Source organism: Balaenoptera acutorostrata, chromosome 19 (genome assembly GCF_949987535.1).
Source record: "Balaenoptera acutorostrata chromosome 19, mBalAcu1.1, whole genome shotgun sequence".
Taxonomy (NCBI): Eukaryota; Metazoa; Chordata; class Mammalia; order Artiodactyla; family Balaenopteridae; genus Balaenoptera; species Balaenoptera acutorostrata.
In genome coordinates, this window is record NC_080082.1 from 54,426,419 (window position 1) to 54,451,594 (window position 25,176).

The 25,176-nt window shown below is 54.2% G+C and overlaps 3 protein-coding genes across 8 annotated transcripts in view; 1 reads left to right on the forward strand and 2 right to left on the reverse strand.

Annotated features, from left to right (window-relative positions):
* Positions 1-2,636, forward strand: part of CCDC97 (coiled-coil domain containing 97) — a 16,578-nt gene extending 13,942 nt beyond the window's left edge. The window contains exon 6 of the mRNA XM_028163035.2: positions 2,505-2,636. Within this exon, the coding sequence (XP_028018836.1) occupies positions 2,505-2,556 (52 nt within the window). The 3' untranslated portion in view covers positions 2,557-2,636. The remainder of the gene's footprint in view (positions 1-2,504) is intronic.
* TGFB1 (transforming growth factor beta 1) lies at positions 1,733-16,038 on the reverse strand. 5 transcript variants are annotated; one of them, XM_028163034.2, is made up of 8 exons: positions 14,727-16,038; positions 11,539-11,699; positions 9,778-9,895; positions 7,887-7,964; positions 7,590-7,740; positions 2,759-2,806; positions 2,523-2,676; positions 1,733-2,021 (listed from the first exon to the last, which is right to left on the reverse strand). In XM_028163034.2, exons 1-8 carry the CDS (start codon positions 15,079-15,081, stop codon positions 1,863-1,865), a joined length of 1,224 nt encoding a protein of 407 aa, XP_028018835.1. In that variant the 5' UTR covers positions 15,082-16,038; the 3' UTR covers positions 1,733-1,862. The 5 variants fall into 5 exon arrangements, with proteins under 5 accessions (XP_028018835.1, XP_007168073.1, XP_007168074.1 ...); XM_007168011.3 differs by having other exon boundaries at positions 7,590-7,737; positions 14,727-16,036; XM_007168012.3 differs by lacking the exon at positions 2,759-2,806 and having other exon boundaries at positions 14,727-16,033.
* A 566-nt stretch (positions 16,039-16,604) lies between these two features.
* On the reverse strand, positions 16,605-23,596 carry B9D2 (B9 domain containing 2). Of its 2 annotated transcripts, none has more exons than XM_007168014.2 (4): positions 23,493-23,596; positions 22,912-23,003; positions 19,836-19,961; positions 16,605-17,208 (listed from the first exon to the last, which is right to left on the reverse strand). In XM_007168014.2, the coding sequence occupies exons 2-4, from the start codon at positions 22,997-22,999 to the stop codon at positions 16,895-16,897; spliced, it is 528 nt and encodes a 175-aa protein (XP_007168076.1). In that variant the 5' UTR covers positions 23,000-23,003; positions 23,493-23,596; the 3' UTR covers positions 16,605-16,894. The 2 variants fall into 2 exon arrangements, with proteins under 2 accessions (XP_007168076.1, XP_007168077.1); XM_007168015.3 differs by having other exon boundaries at positions 23,434-23,590.
* Positions 23,597-25,176: the final 1,580 nt, after the last annotated feature.

Sequence of the window (25,176 nt, forward strand, 5' to 3'; positions counted from 1 at the left end):
TGTGTCCTTGCAAGCATCTCCACACAAGAGGCTGGTGACAATGGCAGCACATCCTTGGATAGTGAACTCCTCCGGCCCCCACCTCACCCCCAGCCCTCTATGACTCCCAGACCTGGGCCAGGAGGAGTAACCACATTTCTACCGCTGGGCTGGGCTGGGCAGGCCCCGGGGCCCACTCATCCAGACCTAGTGCCACCAACCCACCTACAAAGGAAGCTCAGCACTCACACCCTCCTCCCCCAGGGCAGTCACTGAGCAAAGCAGGTCAAGGCCCCAGACCTGAGAAGGGCAGGGCAGAGAGAGGGGGAACCGAAACCAGGGAGGAAGAGGGGAAACTGAGAGGCCAGAGAAAGAGGAAGCGGGAGAGAATTCATCAGCAAGACCCCAGCAGATGGGAAGAAACACAGCAGAGGGAAACCCACCCCAGCTCAGGGTGCTGTCATTTCTCTCCTGGACAACTGGTCTCCCTGCGGTCACCCTCACCCCCATTCAGTCTACTCTCAACCATCAACCAGAGGGACCCCCTGAGCACTTAAGTCAAATCACATCCTTCTTCTGTTCAAAACCCTGTCATGGTGCCTGCCGCTCTCAGAGTACAAGTTCTCACAGGTCCCCACAGGCCTGATGTGGTCTGGAAGGCAGGACCAGTGCAGAAGTTGTGTGCATAAGCCCTCAACTCTAGCTGCCTGGGTTTGAATCCCAGCTCTGCCATTTGCTAACTATGTGACCATAACAAATAAGTTAACCTCTCTGTGCCTCAGTATTCCCATCTGAGGAGTGGGGAGCAAATGATCTCCATAGCAGGAGTTGGCAGACATTTTCTGTCAAGGGTCAGATAGTAAATATTTTTGACTTTGCACAGTTTCTACTCAACTCTGCCCTAGTAGCACTAAAACAGCCACAGACAGTACCGTACCAAATGAGCATGGCTGTGCTCCAATAAAACTTTATTTACAGAAACAGGCAGCGAGTCAGAATTTGCCTGCAGGCAATAGTTTGCCAACCCCTGCTCTCTTGGGCTGTGGGGAGAATGCCACGAGCTAGTAGCTCCATACCTGGAGTGGAGAATTGTTGTTATTACTCTCTGGCCTGTGAGTGTTACTTTCTGACTCAGATTTTAACACCCTTCCCCTTGCCCCTCCCTTCCAAACGCACTGGCCTCCTTCCTGCCTGTGTAGCTCACCCCAAGTTCATCTTTACTTCCAGACCTTTGCTTTTGTCTTCCTACCAAGAACACCCTCCCCCAGGCTGCCTTCTTGGCTTCCTTCAAGTCCCAAATGCCACCTCCTCCAAGAAGCCCTCCCTCCTCCCCAAAGCCATCTCTTACCCATCCTGCTTTCCTGTTTTCGCACAACTTTACTATGTCTGTCTCCTCCCCAGAAAGTAGGTTCCTGGTAGGCAGGAACTATTCCCTTAACCTCTCTGGGCTTCCATTTCCTTACATTTAAAGTGGGTGTTATCAGAGTCTCTTTATCTCAGAGCTTTGTTATGGTGGTTAAATGAGTTATTAACATAAGGGTCCAAGGTGCTCAATAAATAAATCTAACCCGTGTTCACCAGGACTAAGGAACATAACAAGCGCTAAGGAAGTGCTTGTGTGAGGAGGGGTAAATGAATGATGGGCAGAGACAGGAGGAGGCAGATGTAAGTGTAAATGTAAGTAGATGGGGTGGGGGTTGGGGAACGTCGGAAGGGAAACCCCAGTCAGGCGCCCAACGACACAGAGACCCAGTCATCTCTCCACCTTTAATGGACCCCAGGGGGGCTTGGGTGAGGTGTCCTTAAATACAACCCTGATGAGGCGGGCGGGGGCGGGGCCGGGCCTGCCGGGGTGGGCGGGACCTGTCGGGTGGGGCGGGGCCTCAGCTGCACTTGCAGGAGCGCACGATCATGTTGGACAGCTGCTCCACCTTGGGCTTGCGGCCCACGTAGTACACGATGGGCAGAGGCTCCAGCGCCTGCGGCACGCAGCACGGCGCCGCCGACGCTCCCGGGTTGTGCTGGTTGTACAGGGCCAGGACCTGCGGGGTGGGTGGGCGGGGTCAGGGTCGGGGGTCATGGGGAGGGTACCCCCACCCCACCAGCCTCTCCCTATCTGTCTTATCTCATTCCGTTTCTTTCTGTTTCTCTGCCTCTCCCCAGTTTCCACTCTTGGCTTGTGTCTCATTGTCTTTCTCTCTCCTTCCATCTTCCTAATTCTCTGTCCTCCTGCCTTTTTCTCTCTCATTGTGTCCCTCCGTTTCTCTCTTTCTCCTTCCATCTCCCTACCTCTTCCCTAGCCCAAGTTATGCGTCTCCATGGGTCTCCCCATATCTCTGTCTCCCTCTGCCTCGTGTCTCTAACTGCTCAGACCCTGCCTCTAGTTTCTCTCCCATCCCTTTGCCACCTCCCCGCCAAACTCCCTGTCTCCTCTCTTTCTGACTACTATCTCGCCAATTCATCTGATTTTACCTCTCTTTCTCCCTCTCCTCCCTCGGTTCCTGCTACCCTCATCCCACCCCCAGCCAGGGCTCCAGACGCACCTTGCTGTACTGCGTGTCCAGGCTCCAGATGTAGGGGCAAGGCCCCAGGCAGAAATTGGCGTGGTAGCCCTTGGGTTCGTGAATCCACTTCCAGCCCAGGTCCTTGCGGAAGTCAATGTAGAGCTGCCGAACGCAGCAGTTCTTTTCCGTGGAGCTGCAGGCCGGAGGGAGGGAGGAACCCGAGTCAGGAGAGCAGAGGGGCTGGCCCTCCTCCCCCGGGTGTGCATGTGTTTCACCCTGGTTGCCCGCCAGCACGGTCTCCATCTCGGTCTCCCTTGCAAACCCTGTGATGATAACAGCAATAAGAGTAATAGTAATGATCATCACTGACACTGATAAAGCACTTCCTCCAGCCCAGCACTGCGCTAAGGGCATCCTCATGAACATCATCTCAGGCAACGCTCAAGCCTGTAAGAAGCCAAATGAACGTCCAGAGGGGATGGCTACACAAATCACAGCACATCCACACACTGGAACATAAAAAACACAATGCAGCTCCACGTGTACTGATATGTTCTACGTGTGCAACAAATGTTTATTGAACTACTACCATGTGCTGGGCTGGGGTCTACTAGGGACAATTGTTTGTTTGTTTGTACAAACAAAACAGACAGAAATCCCTGCCATCTGGGGCCACGTACTAGAGACTGTCCGTTGCTCCTCTGCTCTGAACAAGGCAAATGCCCAAGCCCCCGCCATGGACCACAAGGCGCTACCAGATCTGGCTGATCTCAACTCCCTCCCCACTCCCACTCTCACTCTCCTTCAGCCACATTACCATCCTCGCTGTTCCTGAGTCCCAGCCCAGGACATTTGCACTTGCTGTTCCCTCTGCCTGGCTTGCTATTCCCACAGATACCCACTCTGGCTCTGTTTCTTCACTCCATTTGTGTGTATACTCAAACATCCCTCACTCAGGGAGCCTTAACTCCTAGAACACTGCCTGGCATGCAGTAGGTGCTCAATAAATATCAGTCAAACAAATGAATGTCGTCTCCTCAGAGTCCTTCCTGGACCATCCTACCCAAAATACCAATCCAAATGTTTGTTAATTCCATACAGTGTAATAACAGCATTTCAGTTATGTGAGAAAATGTGAAAATGACTGCAGCTGAAATGGGGCAAATCTTAATACTTGTTGATACTGGATGAGAGTTTATGGGGGTTCCTTGTACCATCTTGGTTGCTTATGACTACACTTAAAGTTTCCCCTAATAAAAAAAATTTAAATCAGAAGAGGAAAAATAAATCATCACAATGCCTTCTTTCTTTCCCCTTCCTCAGATTTGTTTTCCTTCTTGCCACCTGCTCTTTTATTAGATATTGATTTATTTATCTGTTCGTTTTCTGTCTTCCTCTGAGGACAGGACTTTTTGTCTATTTTGCCCCTAAATGTGTCCCTGCAGCAGTGCCTGGCACATAGCAGGTGCTTAGCAAGTATTGGCTGTATAAAATAATTGATCAATATGTTAGGTCTTTTAAAAGCACATTGGAGGGACTTCCGTGGTGGTCCAGTGGTTAAGAATCCTCCTCCCAATGCAGGGGACGTGGGTCCGATCCTTGGTCGGGGAAATAAGATCCCACACACACCCTGCGGGGCAACTAAGCCTGCACGCCGCAACTACTGAGCCCGCACACTCTAGAGCCTGTGGGCCACAACTAGAGAGAAGCCAGCCCACGCGCCACAACGAAGAGCCCGCTCACCGCAACAAAGAGCCCGTGTGCCGCAACTAAGATCCAACACGGCCAAAAAAATAAATACTTTTTAAAAAACAGAATAAAATAAAAAATAAAAGCACATTGGAGAGTGGTGGTATGTAAGACTACTGGCCTGGACTCATGATCTGTGTCCCAGGCTCGGATGCAAAAGTCAGTCCTCCCCAGTCTGCGGCCCGGGCTCCTGCATGTCTGGAAGGAAATGGGGCATTTTCTGTGCTGGCCCCTGGGGCCATGGTTGAGATGGGCTGGGAACTTGACTAAAAAGCTTGACTCATGGGCAGCTGAGAACACTTTCAATTCCGTGTTCATAACATGTGAAAGGAACACTATGCAAAGTTACAGGTACAGTCATGATCCAAATTCTGTTTTGAATAGGAGGACTGGAAGGCAATATATTAAAATGTTGACAGTGACATTTTATATGTGGTAATGTGATGGGTGATATCTTTCTGTATTTTCCAAATTCTCAATAGTGGGTATGTGTTTAGAATCAGAAAATAAAATTTAAAGAAAGAAAATGCAGTACTCCCCCCACCTCAAAAAAAAAAGACTCTACCATTTGGACAAAATAAAAAATATATACATGGCTATGTGTAAGTGTCTCATACAGAGACTCTCTGGGAGGAGACACAAATACAATAAAAGCCTCCTCATAGAGGGGCTGGGGGCCGGAGCTGGAGGGTCTCTGAGTATCCTTTCTGGGTTTGATCCATGTGCATGTATTTTCCTACTCAAAAATCAATAGAGGAAAAAAAAAAAATCAATAGCGGGAATTCCCTGGCGGTCCACTGGTTAAGACTCCATGATTCCACTGCAGGGGGTGCGGGTTCAATCCCTGGTCAGGGAACTAAGATCCCGCATGTGTGCGGTGTGGCCAAAAAAAAAAAATCAATAGAGAATTCCCTACAAGGCAGGTCTTATTATTATTCCCATTTGACAGATGAAGAAGTTGAGCCTCAGAGAAAGGGGGATGCTGTTTGTTCACTTGTAGCCTACATGTGGTGGAGTTGGGGGCACAGCTAACTCTGTGCTGCCCTGGGGTCTGTGGCCTCATCTGCCCAGTGCAACCATGTCAGCTTAAGCAGAGGGGGAAGAGGCAATGTGACAGGATCTCCCAGGGCAAGACAAGGCCTCTCCAAGAGCCACAGGACGTTGAGAAGGAAGTTAGGAAACTTAGATTCCTGTGAGTTCAGCCTGGCGCCTCCCCAGTCTGGCTGGGCCTCAGTTCCCTCATCTGTACAAAGATGCAAGGGATGCTGGATCAAATAAGATGTTGTTAAGGGCCCAGGAGGCATCAGGAAATCCATGGGCGGGCTGAGGGAGGGGCCCGAGCCCCGCAGACCATATGCACCTACGTGTGTATGTATAGGCATATTCTGGGGAAAAAAGGTTCCTGGCTTTCGACTTCTCAAGGGGTTCCCGGACTCACAAAAGGGGAAGAACCACTGCCCAGAATAATCTTTCATTTCTGATCCAACTGTGCCAGGGTGCTGAGGTCCTAAGATTTGAAGTGTGTGATTCTATCATCCAACTCAACTGTTCTCCCTATAGGGTCCCTGGAGAGGCAACAGCACCGCCTGGGAAATTGTGGGAAATGCAAATTCTCAGGCCCCACCCCAGACCCACTGAATCAGAAACTGGGGGTGGGGGTGGGTGGGAGACAGCAGGCCACATTTAACAAGCCCTCCAGGTGACCCTGAGGTGCATGCCTGGGGCCTGCTGCATGCCAGGTCCTGTGATACACGCAGTCCAGGCCCTTGCATCTCTGCCCTCCAGTCTACCAGGACCCAACAGGGTCTGACGAGTAAAAGAAACCCACTTGGGGGACTTCCCTGGCAGTCCAGTGGTTAAGACTCTGCACTTCCACTGCAGGGGGCAACAGTTTGATCCCCAGTCAGGGAACAACTCAGATCCCACATGCTGCGTGGCTCGGGCCAAAGAAGAAAAAAAAAAAAAAAAAAAAGACCCAAATAAGGTCTATACATGGCAATTGCTTGATACATCTTTTAATATTCTTTTTTAAAGTCTGCAGAACCATCTCTCTGTTTCCCCCCTTTGTATTGTATTTGTTGAAGAAACTGGGTCAGGTTTCCCACAATCTAGATGTTGCTGACTGCACGACCATGGTGTTGTTTAACATGTTTCTCTGTTCTTATATTTCTGGAAAATTGGATCTACCATACTGACCAGCTTCAGGTTTGATTTTCTGGCAAGACTTCCTAAGTGACATTGTGTCCCTCATGTGGCTGGCACTCTCTCTCTGTAATAGTATAAGCTGTTGGCACTCAAGACCTCAATCCATTCATTCATTCACAGGGTTGTTGGGCAGAGGGTAGGATCTGGTGGTGAAGGAGTTTGGGAGCAGACCTGACTCTCCAGCAGGAGAACTGCATGTAACAAAGCCCAAAGGCACCATCAAAATATGAAGCAGGGGAGGGCCAAGGTCACATTATCACTCTAAGCTCGTAACATTCTAACTCTGAACTTCAACATTCTAGGACTACAACTTTTCAATTTTCTTAGACTGCAATACACCAGCCTCTCAAGATTCTAACACACCAACAGCTTTCCAGCTTTCTAGGATTCCCACATTCCAGCTCTCCAGGATCTTGGCATTCTTGAATTCCAATATTTCAAAACTGCATTCCAACATTCCACAATTCTGAGCCCATCACTCAAGAGGTCCAAGCTGCCACTTTCTAAGATCACAGCCTTCCAAGATTCTCACAAGATTCCAGCCCTGAGTCCCAACATTCTAGGTTACCAATACTCTGGCTTTCTCCAAGTCCAACATTTGTGGATGCTAATATTTTAACACAGGATGCCACTATTCTGGGCCCAATATTCAAGGACTCCAATCTGCCGATACGGGAGACTCCAGTCTGTCAATGGTATAGGAATCCAACATGGGCAATCTTCCAGTTCTGAATTCCCAAGTTCTAGGATCCCAACATCCCTTGAGTCCAACATTCTCAGATTTCAATAATGACTACCGAATTCTAACATCCTAGAATCCCCACATGCTCGAACCCCAACCTGCCAGCAGTACAGGACTCTAACGTGGCGACCTTCCAATATTGAAATCCCACATTCTCAGTGTTCAACATTCTAATAGTCTCTGATTCCAACCCACCAGCAAGAGAGCCACCTGATCTCAGCATTCGAGGACTCCCAGTTCGCACATCCCAGCATCCTAGGCCTCGGACCTCATCCCCTGAACGCTCCAGGCTGAAGGAGATGCCAGCCCAAGCATAGCACCAGCCAGGTGCCCAATCTGCGGTGCCCGCTCAGCAGACGGCAAGGAGGCCCCCAGCCCGGAAGGCGTCAGGGGAAGGCTGCAAGGTTCACCTGAAGCAGTAGTTGGTGTCCAGGGCTCGGCGGTGCCGGGGGCTGTGCAGGTGCTGGGCCCTCTCCAGCGGGGTGGCCATGAGGAGCAGGAAGGGCCGGTTCATGCCATGAATGGTGGCGAGGTCACCCCGGCGGCCGGAACTGAACCCTGCTTTGGTTTGGGAGTCAGGTGGTGGGGAGGGTGGGGGAGACATACACACACTCTCAGATGGATGAATGGGAGATGGTCAAGGGGAAGAAACACACACACACACATCACCGGTGGGCATGGGGCCGGGCCGGGGAGGTGGGCCTCACCGTTAATGTCCACTTGGAGTGTGTTATCTTTGCTGTCACAGGAACAGTGGGCACTGAGGCGAAAGCCCTCTATTACCTCTGTGGGAGTGGGGAGAGGGAAGCCAGTGTGAGGGGGCGGCTCACCCAGCCCCTGGGGGAAGAGAAAGGAAGTGGCAAACCCCTGGGGTGGGGGTGGGGGGACCTCCTTCCTGCCCCTTCCCCTGCCTGCCCTCTCACTGCACCCTCGTGCTCCAGTCCTTTGCCTTGCAGCCTCCTCCTCCTCCAGGTCTCAGCTCAAAGGCCACCTCCTCCGGGAAGCCCTCCAGGACACAGCCCCGCCTCCACTATGACAGCACTTTATTTTCTCCATAGCACTTACCCTGACATTTGTATCTGGCTATTTATTTCCCTCTTTGTTCTCAGTGGCAAAGCAGGATACATGGGGGCAGGGATCCTTGCTTTCTTGTTCCCCGCTGGGCCTGGCCCACAGTCGTAAAAACAAACATCTCCTGAGTTCGCACTGGGTGCCAGACCCTGTTCTAAACACTTTTTGTGTATTATTTCCTTTAATCCTCACCAAAGTTCCCCATTTTACAGATGAAGAAGCCAAGGCCCACGGAGAGGGGGTGACTTGCCCAAAGTGGGAAAAGGCAGGGCTGGGATGCAAGTGCCTGGGCTCTTGTCCCAGGGCCGGTGTGGAAGAAAGGTTTCTTGAATGAATGAGTGAATGCCTTTCTAAGCTCCCACTATGTGTTGGACCCTGTGCTGGGAGCTCTGGACTCAGCAATCAGCCCAGGACACTTGTCCCAGCGCTCACCTGCTCCCTAGCCCCCATCTTTTCCTCTGGCCAAACCATCACTTATCTCATGAGTCTCAACACAAACATCCTCATCCAGGAAGCCCTCCTGGACCCCTCCAGATGGGTTTGGATGCCCGCTCTCGGCTCCCACAGCACTTACGGCCTCCCCCATCGCGGCCCTGGTCATTGTGGCCATCACAATGGGAGTCAGGCGGGCCCCCTGCTAGGGCTTTGGCAAGATTTCCTAGGTGTCTAGAAGTGACTGTGGGCCCCATGAGGGCAGGCCTAGAAGTTGTCATGGTTACCACTGTGTCCCCCACACCACCTGCACAGGGCCAGGCACATAGCAGGAACCTACTGGCATTTACTGAGTGAAGGAATGAATGGGAGGGAGACTAGGAAGGGAGATGTGGGTACTGTAGACTCAGATGTGACAGGACAGACAGTCCTCTTCGGGACAGATCAGGTGTGTCTGGCTCTCCCTGGACTCCAGGGCTCTGCACAGCCTATCCCTCTGCCTTGAACCCTCTTGCCCCTCCATCTTTCCCAGACTGGCTCCACTCATCCCTCAGACAACCGTGCTAATGTCCCCTCCTCCAGGAAGCCCTCCATGATTTCCCAGGCTGGGTCAGGCACCTCCTCTGGGCTCCCCCTCCCAACCCTGCCCACTCTGGGACATTACTACCTGGTTTTCAGGTCTTTCTCCCAAATCCCCTAACCTGAGCAATGGATGATAAGCTTCATGAGGGCAAGTATGGTGCTGTTTTGATTACTGTTGTGTCCCCAGCATCACCCAGCACAGGGCAGGTGCTCAGGAAATGGATTTACCATTAATCACTCAGGTTTGAGTGCCTGGGAGGAGGCCAAGGTCTGGGCTCTTTGGCACCAACATGGGGTGGGGGGTGCTAGGCAGGGGAGCCCCAGGACAAACAATGGGGTCGACCCCATTACAAAATAGGGGTGGGGGGGGACTTCCCTGGTGGTCAAGTGGTTAACAGTCCACGCTTCCACTGCAGGTTCGATCCCTGGTCGGGGAGCTAAGATCCCACATGCCACGCAGTGCGGCCAAAAAACACCAAAATAATAGGGGTGGGGCAGACAAGCAGTCCTCACCTCCGTGGGTCAGCCACTGCCGCACAACTCCAGTGACATCAAAGGACAGCCACTCCGGTGAGTCGCTGGGGGCCAGCAGCCGGTTGCTGAGGTAGCGCCAGGAATCATTGCTGTATTTCTGGGGGATAATGAATGGGGGGGAGAGACAGTGGGTAGATGTTGCCACACAGCCCTCATGTACGCTGCACCCCTGACTCCACCTGCTCCCCAAAAAGGGCCTCCACACAGTCCTGCGGACAGTCCCCTCCCAGACACCCAAACCGAGGGGCCCACAGAAGCCACCCACCCCACAGCAGCCCAGAGGGGAGAGAGAACCCCAGGCTGGGGGGTCAAGGCACCCGGGCAGCTCAGCCTCTATGCCTGACCCCGGCGTGGCCGTGGAAAATTCCTCTCCCCTTTTGTCCTTGGTTTCCTCACTGATGAAATGCCAGGCGGCCCCTTTCAGCTTGGACGGCCCACGATGCCACGAGTCTCCTACTGACATCGTAGGGGTCACTGACTATAGACAGTTCTGCAAATTTGGCCCCCCAAATTCTGAGAGTCTATCACGTTTCTTCTTTTTTTAAAAAAATGTATTTATTTATTTATTTATTTTTAATTTATTTTTGGCTGCATTGGGTCTTCACTGCTGTGCGCGGGCTTTCTCTAGTTGCGGCGAGCGGGGGCTACTCTTCGTTGCGGTGCACGGGCTTCTCATTGCGGTGGCCTCTCCTGTTGCGGAGCACGGGCTCTAGGCGCGCGGGCTTCAGTAGTTGTGGCACACAGGCTCAGTAGTTGTGGCTCGCGGGCTCCAGAGCGCAGGCTCAGTAGTTGTGGCGCATGGGCTTAGTTGCTCCGCGGCATGTGGGATCTTCCCAGACCAGGGCTCGAACCCGTGTCCCCTGCGTTGCCAGGCAGACTCTTAACTACTGTGCCACCAGAGAAGCCCCAAGTTATCACTTTCTAGAAGTTATGTTAGAAGTCATTCCATAACGCCAGTGCTCAGTGGCACCCCAAGAATTACACATTCAATGAGCCTGAGACATTCCAGAGGACTCATGTTCTACAAGCCCACGAGTCTGACATGCCACAAACCTAGACGTTGCAGACGCCTGACATCCATGTGGAATGATCCCCTGGGAGCTGGCAGGAGAAAAGCTAATTCTCTAGACTCCAAGAAGTTAACATCAGACAAAGTTCCCTTGTTGTAAGAGTCTAACATCTACTACTGAATCTAACGTTCCACATGACAGGGATTCTAGGTCACATAACCTTCAAGAGAATCCAGAACTTCTTGAGGCTCCAATCTTCCTGGAGACTCTTCTAGAAAAGAGCTAACCAAGAGAACTTTCTGTGATGATGGAAAAGTTCTTTATCTGTGGTGTCCAAAATAGCAGCTGCTAACCCCATGTGACTACAGGCCACTTGAACTATGGCCAGTGAGACTGAGGAACTGAATTTTTTCTTTTATTTAATTTTAATCAACTTAAATGGCCGTATGTGGCTAGTGGCTACTGTGTGGGGACAGAGCACTTTGAAAGTCTGCAACCTTTACAGAGATTCAAACTTTCAAAAGTCCTGAGTTCTTAGAGTCCAACTCCTAAGATTCCAGCCTTCTAAATGTTTAACCTTCTAGGGCTCTAAGAGTCTGAAAGTTTCAGAGCCCTGTGATTCCACAGTCTGTGCCTTCAGGATCGGTCACCATGGACCCTGCAGCCACCAGCCTTCCAGCCGCCCCAGCACCGCCCCAGCCCAGGCCACCTCTGGGGCCCTCGCCCCCACCTGGTACAGCTCCACGTGCTGCTCCACTTTTAACTTGAGCCTCAGCAGGCGCAGCTCTGCCCGAGAGAGCAACACAGGTTCGGGCACCGCTTCCCGGAGCTCCGATGTGTTGAAGAGCATATACATGCTGTGTGGGCTACGCTTGATTTTCCCATAGATTTCTAGGCAGAAGGAGCCGAGAGCGGGGATGTCAGGGTTTGACAGGGGCAGGGGAGCTGGTGCACCCCAAGTCAAAGAGCCCTGGGTTGGAGTCTAACCCTAACACATTTTAGCTGTGTTACCTTAGGTGACTGGCTTCTCCTCTCTGGGTTTGTTTCCACCTCTTTAAACGGGATCCTATCCACCCTTCCCTCCCATCAACTGGGAAGTGCCCCCTCAGTACAAAGCTGGCACAGGGGTGGGGGCTGCTCTGCTTGCTTAGGCCTCCCCAGCACTTGGAGCCTCAAATGCAAGTTATGTCCCAGCACAGGGAACAAGGGCATTTGGATCGGACTGTGCCTCTACTGCCTTCTTTCTTGGGCAAGTCACAAGCCCTCTCGGAGCCTCAGTTTCCTATTCTTTGGGAAAGATCAACCTGACATCAAGTTCTCTGCCTCCCAGCCCAGGCTTTCCTAACTGAAGCGCTGGAACTTTGGGCAAGTGAATTCCTCTCTGTGTGCCAGATTCTCACCTGTAAGACAAGGACTGATTACAGGATGATAGTGTGAAATAAGTGAGATAATGCAGATAAAGTATGTCGCACAGAGTCTGCGTACAATGCTTACTCTAATGTGTGTGTTCAACGACCCCATGAGGAAGATACTATTAGTATACCCGTTTTATAGATGGGAAAACTGAGGCAAAGAGATGAAACAATTTGCCCCAAGATCACGCAGCCAGGAAGCTGCAGAGTGGGGATTCAAACTCAGCCAGTCTGATTCCAGAGACTGTGCTCTTAACCCCTAGATTATGCTGCCTCCCTGCTAATGTGACATTACTCTTGTTGTTGTTGTTATTATTCTAATTATTGTTTCCTTCCCCAGCTGGTTAGAGAAGGCAAAGTTCATTCTAGGTAAGAATGGCTTCGGGGGCAGGGGAAGGGGAACAGAGAAAATTAGGAAGAGTTTTCTAGTCTAGGAAAAGTTTGGGGTTGGGAAAGAGGGGGGCAAGCCATGAACTCCTGAATCAACTGGGACAGCTGCTTTAGGCCTCTGGAGTGGGGGCATGGAAATGGTGGAGACATCTGATGAGAAAGGACCCAGGAAGCCCCTTCAGTGGGCCTCCTTCCCCTACTCCTCCCCTCTCTAGCCGGGCCAGCCCCTGCCCCGCACAAAAAAAGCCCTATCTTGGCCCAGGGGTTACTCAGCAGACCCCAAAGGAAGGGTAGAGCCCAGGCCTGGGAGACAGATAGGGAAGAAGAGAGATAGAAGGGGCAGGAACGGTCAGAGGGAGAGATGGAGAGTAGGGTATGGAGGAGAAAAAGAGAGAGAGAGGGAAGAGATGGAGAGACAGAAACTGGGAGACCCAGACTGGGACAGAGAGAGTAACGGTGATGCGGGAGAGATGGAAAGGCAGAGATGGGAGACAGAGACACACGGGAAGAGAGACATAGGGTTTGGGAGCGAGATGGAGGCAGAAGAGGAATGAAGAGAGATTGAAGGTATCAGTGTTGGAAAAATCTCTACAACCAAAGTTAAGCTACGACGGAAAAGGTGAGACGGAGATGTGGGAGGGTAGGGGTGTCATTCGGCTGAAGCGGCAACTGGGTGCACAAATGGGCCAGAGACCCACAAGTCTAATGCCCAAGAGGGAAAGTGAAAGCAGGGGGGTCGCCCCCAAGCCTCCGGGCCACGCGGGACGCCTGGGTCTCCGCGGACGCCGAGGGGGCGGGCCCAGCGGTAGTGCCGCCCTGAGCTGGGGGTGAAGGGGGCGGGAGGCGCCGCCGCCACCGCGAGGGCGGGGACCGGACCTGCCTCGTCTCGCCCCAGGCTCCGCGCGCGATCCCCGCCCCCCGAGGCACGGGAAGGAAAGGAAGGGAGGGAAGGCTAGGCGGCCGGACGCTGGGGTTTCCCCAGCCTCCTAGAGAGGAACTAGGCGTTTAGGGTCCAGGCTCTCAGCATTCAGCTCTGCGGGGGTTCTCCTGTCCCCTTCCGGAAGCGCAGGCTCCTCCCCCCGCGCGTGGCACACACGTGGGGCTTCCTCACCCCTACCAGCTCGGTTTTCTCACCCGGGTCTTGTAGAGTCGCACCCACCCACCTCTCCCTCTACGGCTCGACTCCTCGCTCAGCCCTCTCCCTTCCATCCCGCGGCTTGGCGGAGGCTCGCTGCTCCCAGCATGGCACCGTCCATCTCTCCTCTGCCCCCTCCCAGGTCCACCTTTCCCACGCTTGTCTCTCCGCTCCGTATACCCCTTCCCACGACCCAGTATTCTAGGTTTCCTGGGGGCTCGCTTCCTCCGCTGGGCTTCCTCCTCTCACGTCCGTCTGCGAAATACAGCACCTCCCGGCGCATCCTCGGCATCCCCCTGGGGTCTCCGCTTCTCTCCCGCCAGTTTCCCCCACCCTACGACCTCACGCCCCCTTTTGACCTCGCATTGATCACCCCCTCCCCGCCTCTCTCTCTAAGCCCTTCCCCAATCCCGCGCGTTCTTCGCGCCGTGTGCAAATGCGTCCACTCTCCACTTTATGGAACCTCTGGGGTTCGCTTCACCTAGTTTTTCTGTCCTTCTTGAATCTTCCTGCCTCATGACCCCTGAGCTCTGGGTCAGCTTTCCCCACTACCTCTCTTCTCCCCAATGCCGGGGTCCTCGTCCTCGCTTCTCCCAAAGCGAGCTCCCTCTCTGCGGGCCCCACCCACGACCCCCGCACTCTAGTGCACCCTGCAAAGGGAAGTCTTTTTCTACAACACCCCACCCCGTAACTGCTTCGCTTCTCTCCCTCTAAGGGACTCCCCCCGCCCACGATCTCGCATGTTCCTGTAGCCCTCCAAAAGCGGTCCACTCCGCTACCTCCTCTTCAAGACCAGATACCTGGGGGGTAGGGAGCTCAGCCCTATCCTCTTTGGGACTCCCCCTCCCAAGTTCCCGGCGCCCCCGGGGGTCCTCTTCCTCCAGCCAGTTTCCTCTACCAGTAATTTCCTCCCCGTGACCCCTGCACTCCGGCGCCCCCTGGGGGCTCCCCTCCAGGGTTCCCCTGCCCCTCCGAGCTCACCGTTGCTGTTTTCCACCATTAGCACGCGGGTGACCTCCTTGGCGTAGTAGTCCGCCTCTGGCTCAGGCTCAGGTTCGGCACTTTCCCCGGCCACCCGGTCACGGGTACTGTTGTAAAGGGCCAGTACGGCCTCGGGCAGCGGACCGGGCGGCACCTCCCCCTGGCTCGGGGGGCTGGCGAGCCGAAGCTTAGACAGAATCTGGCCGCGGATGGCCTCGATGCGCTTTCGCTTCACCAGCTCCATGTCGATGGTCTTGCAGGTGGACAGTCCGGCGGCCGGCCGGCTAGGCGGCAGCACTAGTGGCCACAGCAGCGGCAGCAGCAGCGGCAGCAGCCGCAGCCCCGAGGGCGGCATGGGGGAGGCGGCGCCCCCGGCACAGCCGAGAGCGCGAGCCGGGCTGGGGTGGGAAGAGGGAGGCCCCGCCCCTACAGGGTCTGGGGGGGGTCTCCCGAGGAAAGGTAGGAGGGTCTGGGGAGGGGGGAAGTTGAGGCCCTCAGGGAGAGCGGAGCGGAGCTGGAGGGGAGGCTCTGATGGGTGTGTTCTCGGTATCCCACGGCAAAAACCGAGATGAGCGAGATCTGGTACCAAAGGTGGGTGGTCTTGAATAGGAAAGCTGAGGCAGGTCTGAGATTGATCCCGTCTCCTGGATCCCGGAGGAGAAGGGTCCTTGGATGCGCGGGGGCTCAAGAGAGAGGCTGGGAGTTGGGGGCCGTGCGGGGGGGTGCGACCGATGTCTGGGGTCGAGTCCTCGCGGGAGTCGGATTTGAGGCTCCTGAGGGCTGGTCCGGAATGGGGGCGCCCGGGGAACGCCGTGTGGGGGGAAGGAAGGGAGCAAGCGTCCGAGGCAGTGCGGGGTGGAGGTGCGGTCTGGGGTCCCCCAGTCCTGCCTCGCGGAGCAGCGCTGCGCGAAGGTCCCCGCGCCTTTGGCTCCCAGCGGCAGCGGAAAAGTCTCAAAACTTTTTTCCTCTTCTCCCAACCAGCTCGTCCCTCCTCCCGCTCCTCCTCCCCCTCCTCCCCGCAGTGGCGGCGGCGGCGGCGGCGGCGGCGGCGGCGAGGGCGGCGGCGGCTCGTCTCAGACTCTGGGGCCTCGGACTGCTCCTCGGCGGCTCCTTTCTCCGTTCCCGGCTGAGGCCGGCCCCGCGGGCGGCTCCGAGCCGGGGGGGTGCCCCGGAGGGGGCGTCCCCCCTGCCCCCGGCCGGGGGCCTCGCTGTCTGGCGGATCCGCGGCGGGAGGAAGGGAGTGGGACGGCCTGGGGCGCGAAGGGCGGCGGCAGCAGCGACCGGCTGGGGCGGCGGGGGTTTTTGAAGCCGCCCCGGCCCCACCCAGGAAGCGCGCGGGGCGGGGGCGGCCCTCAGGGGGAGGGCATGGGGGGGCCGGTCCACAGTCCTCATCTCGCGTGGGCGGGCTCCAAGGGGGGTCCCTTACGCCCTGGGGGGAGGGGGCGGGCACCCGGCTCCGCCCCACCAACAGGGTGCTGCCTCCTGGCGGCTGAGCGCTACCAAAGCGAGCGGCTGTGCTGCGTGTGGCTTTGAGGACTGTGCGAGGGTCACCGAGGGAATAAAGACCTGGCGGGGAGGGCTCAATCAGAGGATGGGGACGCAGGGTACAGGGAATCCGAGGACGACCACCCCGAGTGGAGAGTGGGAAGCTGGGGCAGTGGGGGAGAGGGTCAGCCAGAAGACAGGGAGCCAGTGGGGAGAGGGGCACAGAGGAGGGGGGACCCCCAAGGAGTGGGGGCCATAAGAGCATCACCCAGAGTGGGGAGGGGGTCAGAGGTTGAGGCAGAGGACAGGGGAAGGGGGCCTGAGGAAGGAGGGTGACAGTAGGAGGATGGGGCACTGGACATCCAACAGATGAACGTCAGAAAAGCACTCACATCTGAAAGAACTGCTCTCCTTTACTGAGCCCTTCCACGTGCCAACAGCTTCTCTGCACCCAACCCCTGTGAACCCACACATTTACTGCCCCCATTTTACAGATGGGGAAACTGGACCTGGGAGGGGCAGTCACTGGGCTTGAGATGCTAGTCAGGATAGAAGCCACACCAGCCTTGGCTGGGGTCAGGTCTGACAGTCTCCAGAGCCCACGCTTCTGACCCCTGTGCCATCCTGCCCCTCACCGGGTGTCCAGAGATGTGGCTGGGGGCCAGCGGTCCATACCGGGTCCTTCAGCATTCGACGCCATAGCGATCGAAGTGGCGCAGCAGCAGGCCCAGCTCAAGGTGCACGGTGCCACCGGCGGCAGTGTGCAGGCGATAGCGGTCAGCCCCACTGTAGATGGCATCTCCATGCAGCAGCTGAGGCCCGCCACCCACGAAGGCCCTTGCCAGCTGCTCCCGCCAGCTGCCTAGGGGCCGCCATGTGGGGCAGTCCAGCTGGTGGGTGCCTGGACTGCTGGGCACATGGCAAAAGCCGTAGCCTGCAAGCTGGCAGCGGCCGAAGCTGTCCTGGGACCATACCTGGAGATGGAGTCGGGGCCAACCTGCAGCATAGGAGGGAGGGAGGGAGGCAAAGTGGGATGGGTATAGCCCAGCAGGAGCTCCTGGAGATCCCAGGCCCAGTCCTTCCCCGCCAGGTTTCTGCCCCAGCCTCCTCTCTGGACTCCTACCCCCACAGAGCAGCCAAAGGGATCTTTCTGAATCCGTATTCCTCCCCTGCTCAAAACCCTTCTGTGATTCCCCAGTGCACTCAGTATAAAGTCCGACCTCAACATTCAAGGCCCCTTAGGTCTGGCCTCTGCTGACTTCCCTCTCCGCGGCCTCTTCCTCGGTGTCCCCGTCTCAGGGGAGCCCAGTCCCCAGGTGAATATGTCGGGCCTTGTCCCCGATGCCTCCCTCCTTCCCTCCCTGTGGCCACACCCTGTCCTCTTTTCTGGCCTCAGGGCCTTCTTTCCTGCTCCCTCCAATCCAACTTTCACCTGGCAGCTGGAAGCATCTTTCTCTCCCTTCCATAGGTTTCCCAGTGTCCTCACTCAGAATATAATTCAGCTCCTCAGCCTGTAGGCAAAGCCCTTGGAGACCCAGCCCCATTTCACCCTCCTTTCTGAGTCCCTCCGTGCTAGGCCCTGTTCTAGAAGCTGGGGACACAGCAGTGAACAGAGCAGACAAAAACTCCTGCCCTTGTGCAGCTGACATCTTAAACAACGAACACAGTAAATACACAAATTATAGGGTACGTCAGATGGTGATAACTGCTCTGGAGAAAAACAAGCTGGGTACGGTGGGGGTAGGCATGCAGTTTTTGTTGTTGTTGTTGTTTTTTAATATTTATTTATTTAGTTGCACTGGGTCTTAGTTGCAGCAGGCAGGCTCCTTAGTAGTGGCATGCGAACTCTTAGTTGCGGCATGCATGTGGGATCTAGTTCCCTGACCAGGGATCAAACCCAGGCCCCCTGCAGTGGGAGCGAGGAGTCTTAACCACTGGGCCACCAGGGAAGTCCTGGCATGCAGTTTTAGAAAGGGGGTGATCAAGCAAAACTTTCCTGAGAAGGTGACATCTGAGTGAATGCTTAAAGGAGGAGAGGGAGTGGGGGCTATGTGGATATCTAGGGAAGAGCGCTCCCAGCAGAGGGAATAGCTAGTGCAAAAGCCCTGAGGTGGGAGCTGCCTGGTGGGGCCAATGTGGCTGGAGCAGTGAGATGGGGGAGAGGGGGAAGAGGTGACAGAATCAGATTGAGCAGGGCCTTGTGATCCATGGTAAGGTTTTGCCTTTTACCCTGAGTGAGATGGGGACCACAGAGGGTTCTGAGCAGAGGAGGAATGTTACTTAACTTAGGTGTTCACAGGGGGACAGACTTATGGGGCTGAAGTGGGAACACCAGTAAAGAGGCTACTGTAATAACCCAGTGAGAGGTGAGGGTGGACAGATCAGGGTGCTGGGAAGAGGGTAGGGGGAGTGGTGGGATTTAGGATGCACTTCAAAGGTGGAGCTAATGGGATTTCCTGATGGACAGAATTGGGGGGTGGGTATGAGAAAAGAGGAGGCAAGGATGATGCCCACATTCAGAGACTCGGGGTCCTTAAGAGCTGAAAGGACTGTTGCCTGCCTCACCTTCCAATCCATCACCCACAGGGCAGCCAGACGGATCTCTTAAAAGCAAAACCTGACTTGTCAATCGCCTGCTCTGGCTCCCCAGTGCCTTCAGGATATGGCCTCCACTCTGCGGCCTGGCATTCAAGGCCTTGCAATGGCCTGTCCCCTGTCCCCTGCCACCTCACCCCCTGCAGCCCTCCTGCTCTCCCTCGGTCCTCCAAACGCCCCTGGCTCACTTTCCCCCTTGAGGCTTCCACACATGGCTTTCTGCCCAGAACCCTCTTTCATCTTTCCGTTTTAATAGCTCCTACTGTCCTTTCACAGCAAAGCTCAAACATCTCCCTCCTCCAGGAAGCCCTCCCTGAACCCCCCAGCAGGGTCAGGCACCTCCGCTGGCCTCCCATAGCCCTTCAAGATCCCCCATCCCAGTCCTGCCCACTCTGGGTTACCACTGTCTGAGGGCAGCTCTGTCTCTCCCAAGGGATGATGAACTGTGTGGGGACAGGGCTGGGGAACTGTCTCAATCACTGATATCTCCCTGGCATCACCTGACACAGGGCAGGCACTCAGTAACTATTATTTATATGGTAGAAATATATGGCATATTTACCTAGGCTATTTCCTGGAATCCACCCCTCTTTAATGACCCAAATTTTCTGCCAGAAGAGGTCTTCTGATACCGCTCCTCCCCCACGTATTCACTTCCCCTCTGAGCAGCTGAGGAGCCCTGCCTGCAGAATAGCCACCAGCCCTCACCTCTCCCTCTCATAACCCCTCCCAGCTTCCTGCTGATTGAAGACTCTCTTGCTTTGTCTCTGTGAAAGCCACCTCCCTCTCCCCCTGGCCCTCCCCTTGACCTTGCCCCATCCACCCCTGGCCTCTGCCCTACTCCTAACGCACTCTAGAGCCAGCCTGGGGAGGCCTCAGCTCACCCTCTCCAGGGCCAAGCCTGGTCAGGAAAGGGACCCAAAGGGCACAGGAGCAGGAAAAGCACTTGATGTTTCCAGTCCCCGCAGCACTGAGTGCCGCTAACCCACCTCCCCTTAGTCTAGCCTGGGGCCCAGGCCGGGAACTCACCTTGTAGGCCTTTGGTGGCGAAGTGCAGGTCGATGGGATGGGACCAGTAGGCCATGTCCCCTATCTGGGGGGTGTCCACCTGTGTTTGGCCCTCCCGCACGCCTGACAGGAGTTTCCATGCTGCCCCTGCAGTGAGAGCCAGGACATGGATGAGGCAGGGCGGGGTGGGAGGCAGCCATCAGGAAGGGGATCCCACTGTGGCTGTAGGACCCCATTTTTCCCTGGCACTGGGGGGCGGAGGGTTGCAAAGCATGGACTCTGGAGCCAAATGTCTGGGTTCAAATCCTGGCACTATTTCTTCCTGCCTGTGCAACCTTGGGCCAGTTACCTTTCTCTGCCTCTGTCTTCCCATCTGTAAGGTGGGTGTAATAATAATGCATTCCTCCCAGAATTGTGAGAAGATTAAATGAGTTAATACACACGAGGCGCTGAGAACAGTGTCTGGGGCACAGTGAGTGCTGGATGAGTGCTGGGGGTCATTTTACTACTATTCTCACCCCACGTTTGGAGGCCTAGTCCAAGGACTAAGATGGAGCCAAGGCGGTCCTTCACAAGCTGAAGCACAGAGCAAATCGTGAACGGTGTGTCGTAATAGCCATCCTACTGAGGGTGATAATAATAGCAAAAATGCACCGACTGCTTACTAAATGCCAGACGCTGCGCTAAGCGCTTTAGTAATGAATTCATTTAATCCACCCTCTGGGACTCCTAATCCCCACCCCACCCCCAGTTTACAGACTCTCCTCCACAGGAGGAGAGACTACAAGGCCTTACATGGCCTGGCCTGTGCCCCCCGCAACCCCTTCCTGAACTCATCTCCCATCACTTTCCCCATTCCTCCTCACCACCCTCTAGCCTCACTGCTCCTATTTTTTTCCCCTCCTCAGGGCCTTTGCACTGGCTGTTCCCTCTGCCTAGAAAACTCTGCTCCTGGATGTCCCTATGCCTGGCTTTTTTTCATCCTTCAGGGATCAGCTCAAGTGCCACTTTCACAGAGGGGTTCTCCCTCACCCTCCTATCCCAGAACTAACCAGTCCCTCTCACATCATCTCTCATCTCATTTCTTCCTAGTACCTAGTACACTATCTGTAATCATTGCACTCACGTCTTTACCTGCTTATTTCTTTTCTGTCTCCCCTGCTGTGAGCCCCAAGAGAGCAGAGATGTTGTAAACTACTGGGTCCCTAGAACCTCAAACCCAGATCTTGGTACACAGAAGGTGTTCAATAAATGTTTGTTGGACACATAAATGATCCTAGGAGGTGGGGGCTAATACAATCCCCATTTTACAGGTAAAGAAACTTTTACCTTTCATTCCACAAACCTTTACTGAACACCTAACTCTGTGACAAGCACTGTTCTCCACGCTGGGGCTACAGCAGGACCGCAGCAGACCAAGGTCCCATGGTGGAGCTGATTCAAATGGAGCTCTGCTTTCGTTTTTAGGTTTTCGTTATTTATTTATTTTTTTTGGCCGTGCCACGCCACACGTGGGATCTTAGTTCCCCCACCAGGGATTGAACCCGTGTCCCCTGCAGGGGAAGCTCGGAGTCTTAACCACTGGACCGCCAGGGAAATCCCTCAAATGGAGCTCTGACTGACGGCAGAGACCAAGCCCTTTATCTGACTGCGCCTTGGCTGTCTATTGGATTAACTGCCCCCTAGCCCCCTTCTCCCTGACCAAGAGCCCCCTGAAATAATAAAAATCATGTTGGTTACTGCTCCCTTGCGGGCCAGGTGAGGAAAGCACCAAGCCTTGAGTCAGGATGCTCACATACAAGACTTCCTAACACCCCTATGAAGGACAAATAGTCACACTTTACAGATAAGAAAACTGAGGCTGCGAGAGGGAATAGCACTTGCCAGGGTCACAGAGCAAGTGAGTGGAAGGGTACTGGAAACCAAGTCTGATTCCAGGCCTTGCTTCTTATTTGCTCAGCTGGAGGATCCCAATTTCTCAGGGAATCTCAACCACCAACCTACCCACCAGTGAAATCGCAAAGAACCCAAGGCCTGAAAAGATGATGATGGCAATGGCCACACTCATTTCTTGGGCATTTATCTGTGCTAGGCAACATACCTAGGGCTTTACGAACAAGAGCCCATCCAATTTTTACACAAGCCAGGCAAACACTCACTGAGGACTTACAAGTCTAGGCCCTCTTCTAAGTGCTACTGATATTCATTTAGTCCTCACAACAACCCCATGAGGTAAATAGTGTTATTATTCCCATTTTATAGACAGGGAATCGAGGCAAAGACAAGTGGCCAGGGTCACATAATTAATAAGCAAGAGCTGGTTTTGAAACCCAGGCAGTCTGTGCTCTTAACCTCAGCACTCTGCTGCCTGAGCTGCTATTAGCTTCATTTTCAGACAAGGAAACTGAGGCTCAGAGAGGTCAAGTCCAAAGGCTCCCAATCAATAGGCAAGGGAGTTCGTATTTGAGCCCAGACCTGGTGGCCTGTGGCCCTAGCCATCACACCACCCACCACACTATACTGCCTCTGATGGAGAGGCATGAAAATTGAGACCTCCAAGGTCCCTCCTGGGCCTGTGTGGATGGACTTGAATGACTGTCAGAACAGGGTTCCTACATTCTCACAGAGAAATATGAATACAGGAGGGTGGCCTCCCCTCTTCATTTCAAGATGGAAACTTCCATTTTACATTAAGAGCTCAATAAATGGAGATGGTTAAGCAAAGAGTTAAGATGGGGGAGGCACCCAGAGCACCCCTAAGACAGTGAATGAAGTCCAAGCAGTGTCGTTACCGCTGTCAAGTGTTTTGAGGACTGGTAGTGTGTGTTGTGGGTAGCTGGGTGGGTCCAGCCTATAGTCTCATATCCTTAGGGAATGTGTGTTGAGAGAGTGGGAGTCTGAGTCCCCAGAGATGGGATGGGAAAGGATAATAAGAAGGGAGCCTAGACTCACATGAACAAAGCGTGGTCAGGGTTAGGAGTCCTGAGGGCCCATGGAAGCTGAGGATCAGGGACTGAGGTCAGGGGATGAAGGAAAGTGGGTGGAGGCGTCTAGGCTGCGGGGTGTTGGTGGGGAAATGACCCATGCCCGGGAATACCTGTGTGGATGCCCCACTTGCAGAAGAGGCTACTTTCCGAGAAACCGGTGGCCCCCATGATCTGCCCAATCACGTGCACCTCAGCCATGGCCCTGAGGGGGGAAAATATAATCACAGCCTTATGAGAAAAGTGTACAATTATCTCCACCTAATAGATGGGAAAACTGAGGCCCACCAAGTAAGGAGCAGTACTTGGGATTCCAAGCTAGTTTCGTCAAGCCACTGAGGCTGCGGTCTTGACCATGATACTAACTGCCTCTCCAGGAGAGCCGCAGAAAAATGAGGGGCGAGAAACGGACGCTCTAAGGAGCCGGCATCTAACTCTGCCTGCCTCTAAAATAACCTTTTCATCCTGCTCATTGCAGCGTAAAGTCCCGCCCCAGGGGCACATGGCTCCGCCCACAACACAAAAGCACCGCCTCCTCGGGTCAGATTTCCGCCCCCCACCGCCATGAGGCGCATGCGTTTTAAGTGCAGGGCACCTTAGCTCCACCTCTGAGCCCGCGCATGCGTCATTCCTACCTCAGAGCGTCTAACGGTTAGGAGAGGCGAAAGCGGGGATTGGAGTTCATGGACCTGACCTGTCCCTCTCTCCGCAGGCGCTGACTTCCCAGGCCTAGCTCGCGCCTCTCCCAGGACCTTCCCGGCTGCAAGATTGCTGAGACGCCGATCCCTCCGCGCCCGCCTCCCGGCTCCCTGGTTGTTGCTGGGGCAACGGCAGCCTCCTCCCCTGGCCTTGTCCCCGCCCTGCGGGTAGCTAATTGGCCCTAGCAATCTATGGGGGCGGGGCTAACCCGTGATGGACACTTTCTCTCCCCTCTCTCCATTTTGGGAAAGGCGTCTCTCCAACCGCGAACCATGGTTCAGCCATTTGCGGCGTGGCCTTATGTGGCCATCTTGAGCGTGGCTGAGGAAGTTTGGGCACCGACTGTTTGTCCCAGATACTCTCATAATAGAATAAGCAAATCCATCGATGTCCCGTGCCCCCTAAAACTCTCTTTCAACCGGGGCCACAAGTCAGAGACTTGAGCCAGAGCCAGGGGGGAAATCTCCCTCACGTCGTTGTGTGCATACCCCTGCCTCATAACTGGAAAAAAAAACCCTCATTCAGAGAAGTTGGGGAGGGGGTTCCTTTTTAGAATTCCTCCAAGCTCCTCAAGAACTGATAAATTCAACTTCCTTCACTGTTAGTGCTGATTCTGAGCAAGCAGGGGGTGGGTTGGGGGAAGGGGTATGAGAAATGAGGAACTGAGGCCTCTTTATCTCCAAAAAATCCTGTTTTTGAAGGCTGGACTCTGTCAGTAACTTGTGACCTTGCACAGCTGTAAGTCTCAGTTATCGCATCCATGTAATGGACACAAGGGGAATGACTGAGTCAGAGGCACTCACACATTCTGATTTCCTGAGCGGTGCCTTCCCCACTGTAGTTCGTGCCTTATTCCTCCAGCTCAGACCAAAAGGGAGTCCAAAAGGAACTTATTCCTCTACTTTTTGCAAAACGGGGACTGCAAATGTTGGAGTCACCAGCTGAAAGTTATAGGGAGAGGGCAACGTTTCAATAGGATAGTATTTATATAGATACAATAATTCAATAGGTATACAATTCAATAATATTTCACTAATAGGTATATTTGAAAGCTACCATTTATCGAGTAATTTCTCCGTGCCAGCTGCTGTAAACTGATTGTTTTGCATGCATGATTTCCTTTAATCCTCAGATATCCCACAGGGTAGGTAATTATCAGCCTTATTTAAGATGAAGAAATTAGGGCAAAATCGTTTGCCTTAAACCAAATTGATGGGCTTCCTTGGTGGCGCAGTGGTTAAGAATCCGCCTGCAGGGGACACAGGTTCAAGCCCTGGTCCAGGAAGATCCCACATGCTGCGGAGCAACTAAGCTCCTGCACCACAACTACTGAGCCTGCGCTCTAGAGCCCTTGAGCCACAACTACTGAAGCCCGCGCGAGCCTAGAGCCTGAGCTCAGCAACAAGAGAAGCCACCACGATGAGAAGCCGGCGCGCCGCAATGAAGAGTAGCCCCTGCTCACAGCAACTAGAGAAAGCCCGCACGCAGCAACGAAGACCCAACGCAGCCAAAAATAAAATAAATAAAAAATAAATAAATTTATTTTTAAAAAACCCAAATTGATTATAGTACTGTCTCACTCCGTCCCCACACCTTATTATGTTCTTAACTTCCTGCTGTCCTGCCTCTCTTGGATACACATCTCCCAGTATCAAAGAAATATGGAGGTTATGGGTGTC

What these genes read in the sequence shown, in the direction of transcription:
- B9D2 (XM_007168014.2), bottom strand. Translation starts at nt 22,999, where the DNA reads ATGGCTGAGGTGCACGTGATTGGGCAGATCATGGGGGCCACCGGTTTC. An exon ending in CAAGTGGGGCATCCACACAG is followed by an intron (nt 19,962 to 22,911) that starts GTATTCCCGGGC and finishes CTCTCACTGCAG; the next exon opens with GGGCAGCATGGAAACTCCTG. An exon ending in CGCCACCAAAGGCCTACAAG is followed by an intron (nt 17,209 to 19,835) that starts GTGAGTTCCCGG and finishes CCTATGCTGCAG; the next exon opens with GTTGGCCCCGACTCCATCTC.
- TGFB1 (XM_028163034.2), bottom strand. Translation starts at nt 15,081, where the DNA reads ATGCCGCCCTCGGGGCTGCGGCTGCTGCCGCTGCTGCTGCCGCTGCTG. An exon ending in AGCACGTGGAGCTGTACCAG is followed by an intron (nt 9,896 to 11,538) that starts GTGGGGGCGAGG and finishes ATTATCCCCCAG; the next exon opens with AAATACAGCAATGATTCCTG. An exon ending in ACTCCAAGTGGACATTAACG is followed by an intron (nt 7,741 to 7,886) that starts GTGAGGCCCACC and finishes CCCAAACCAAAG; the next exon opens with CAGGGTTCAGTTCCGGCCGC.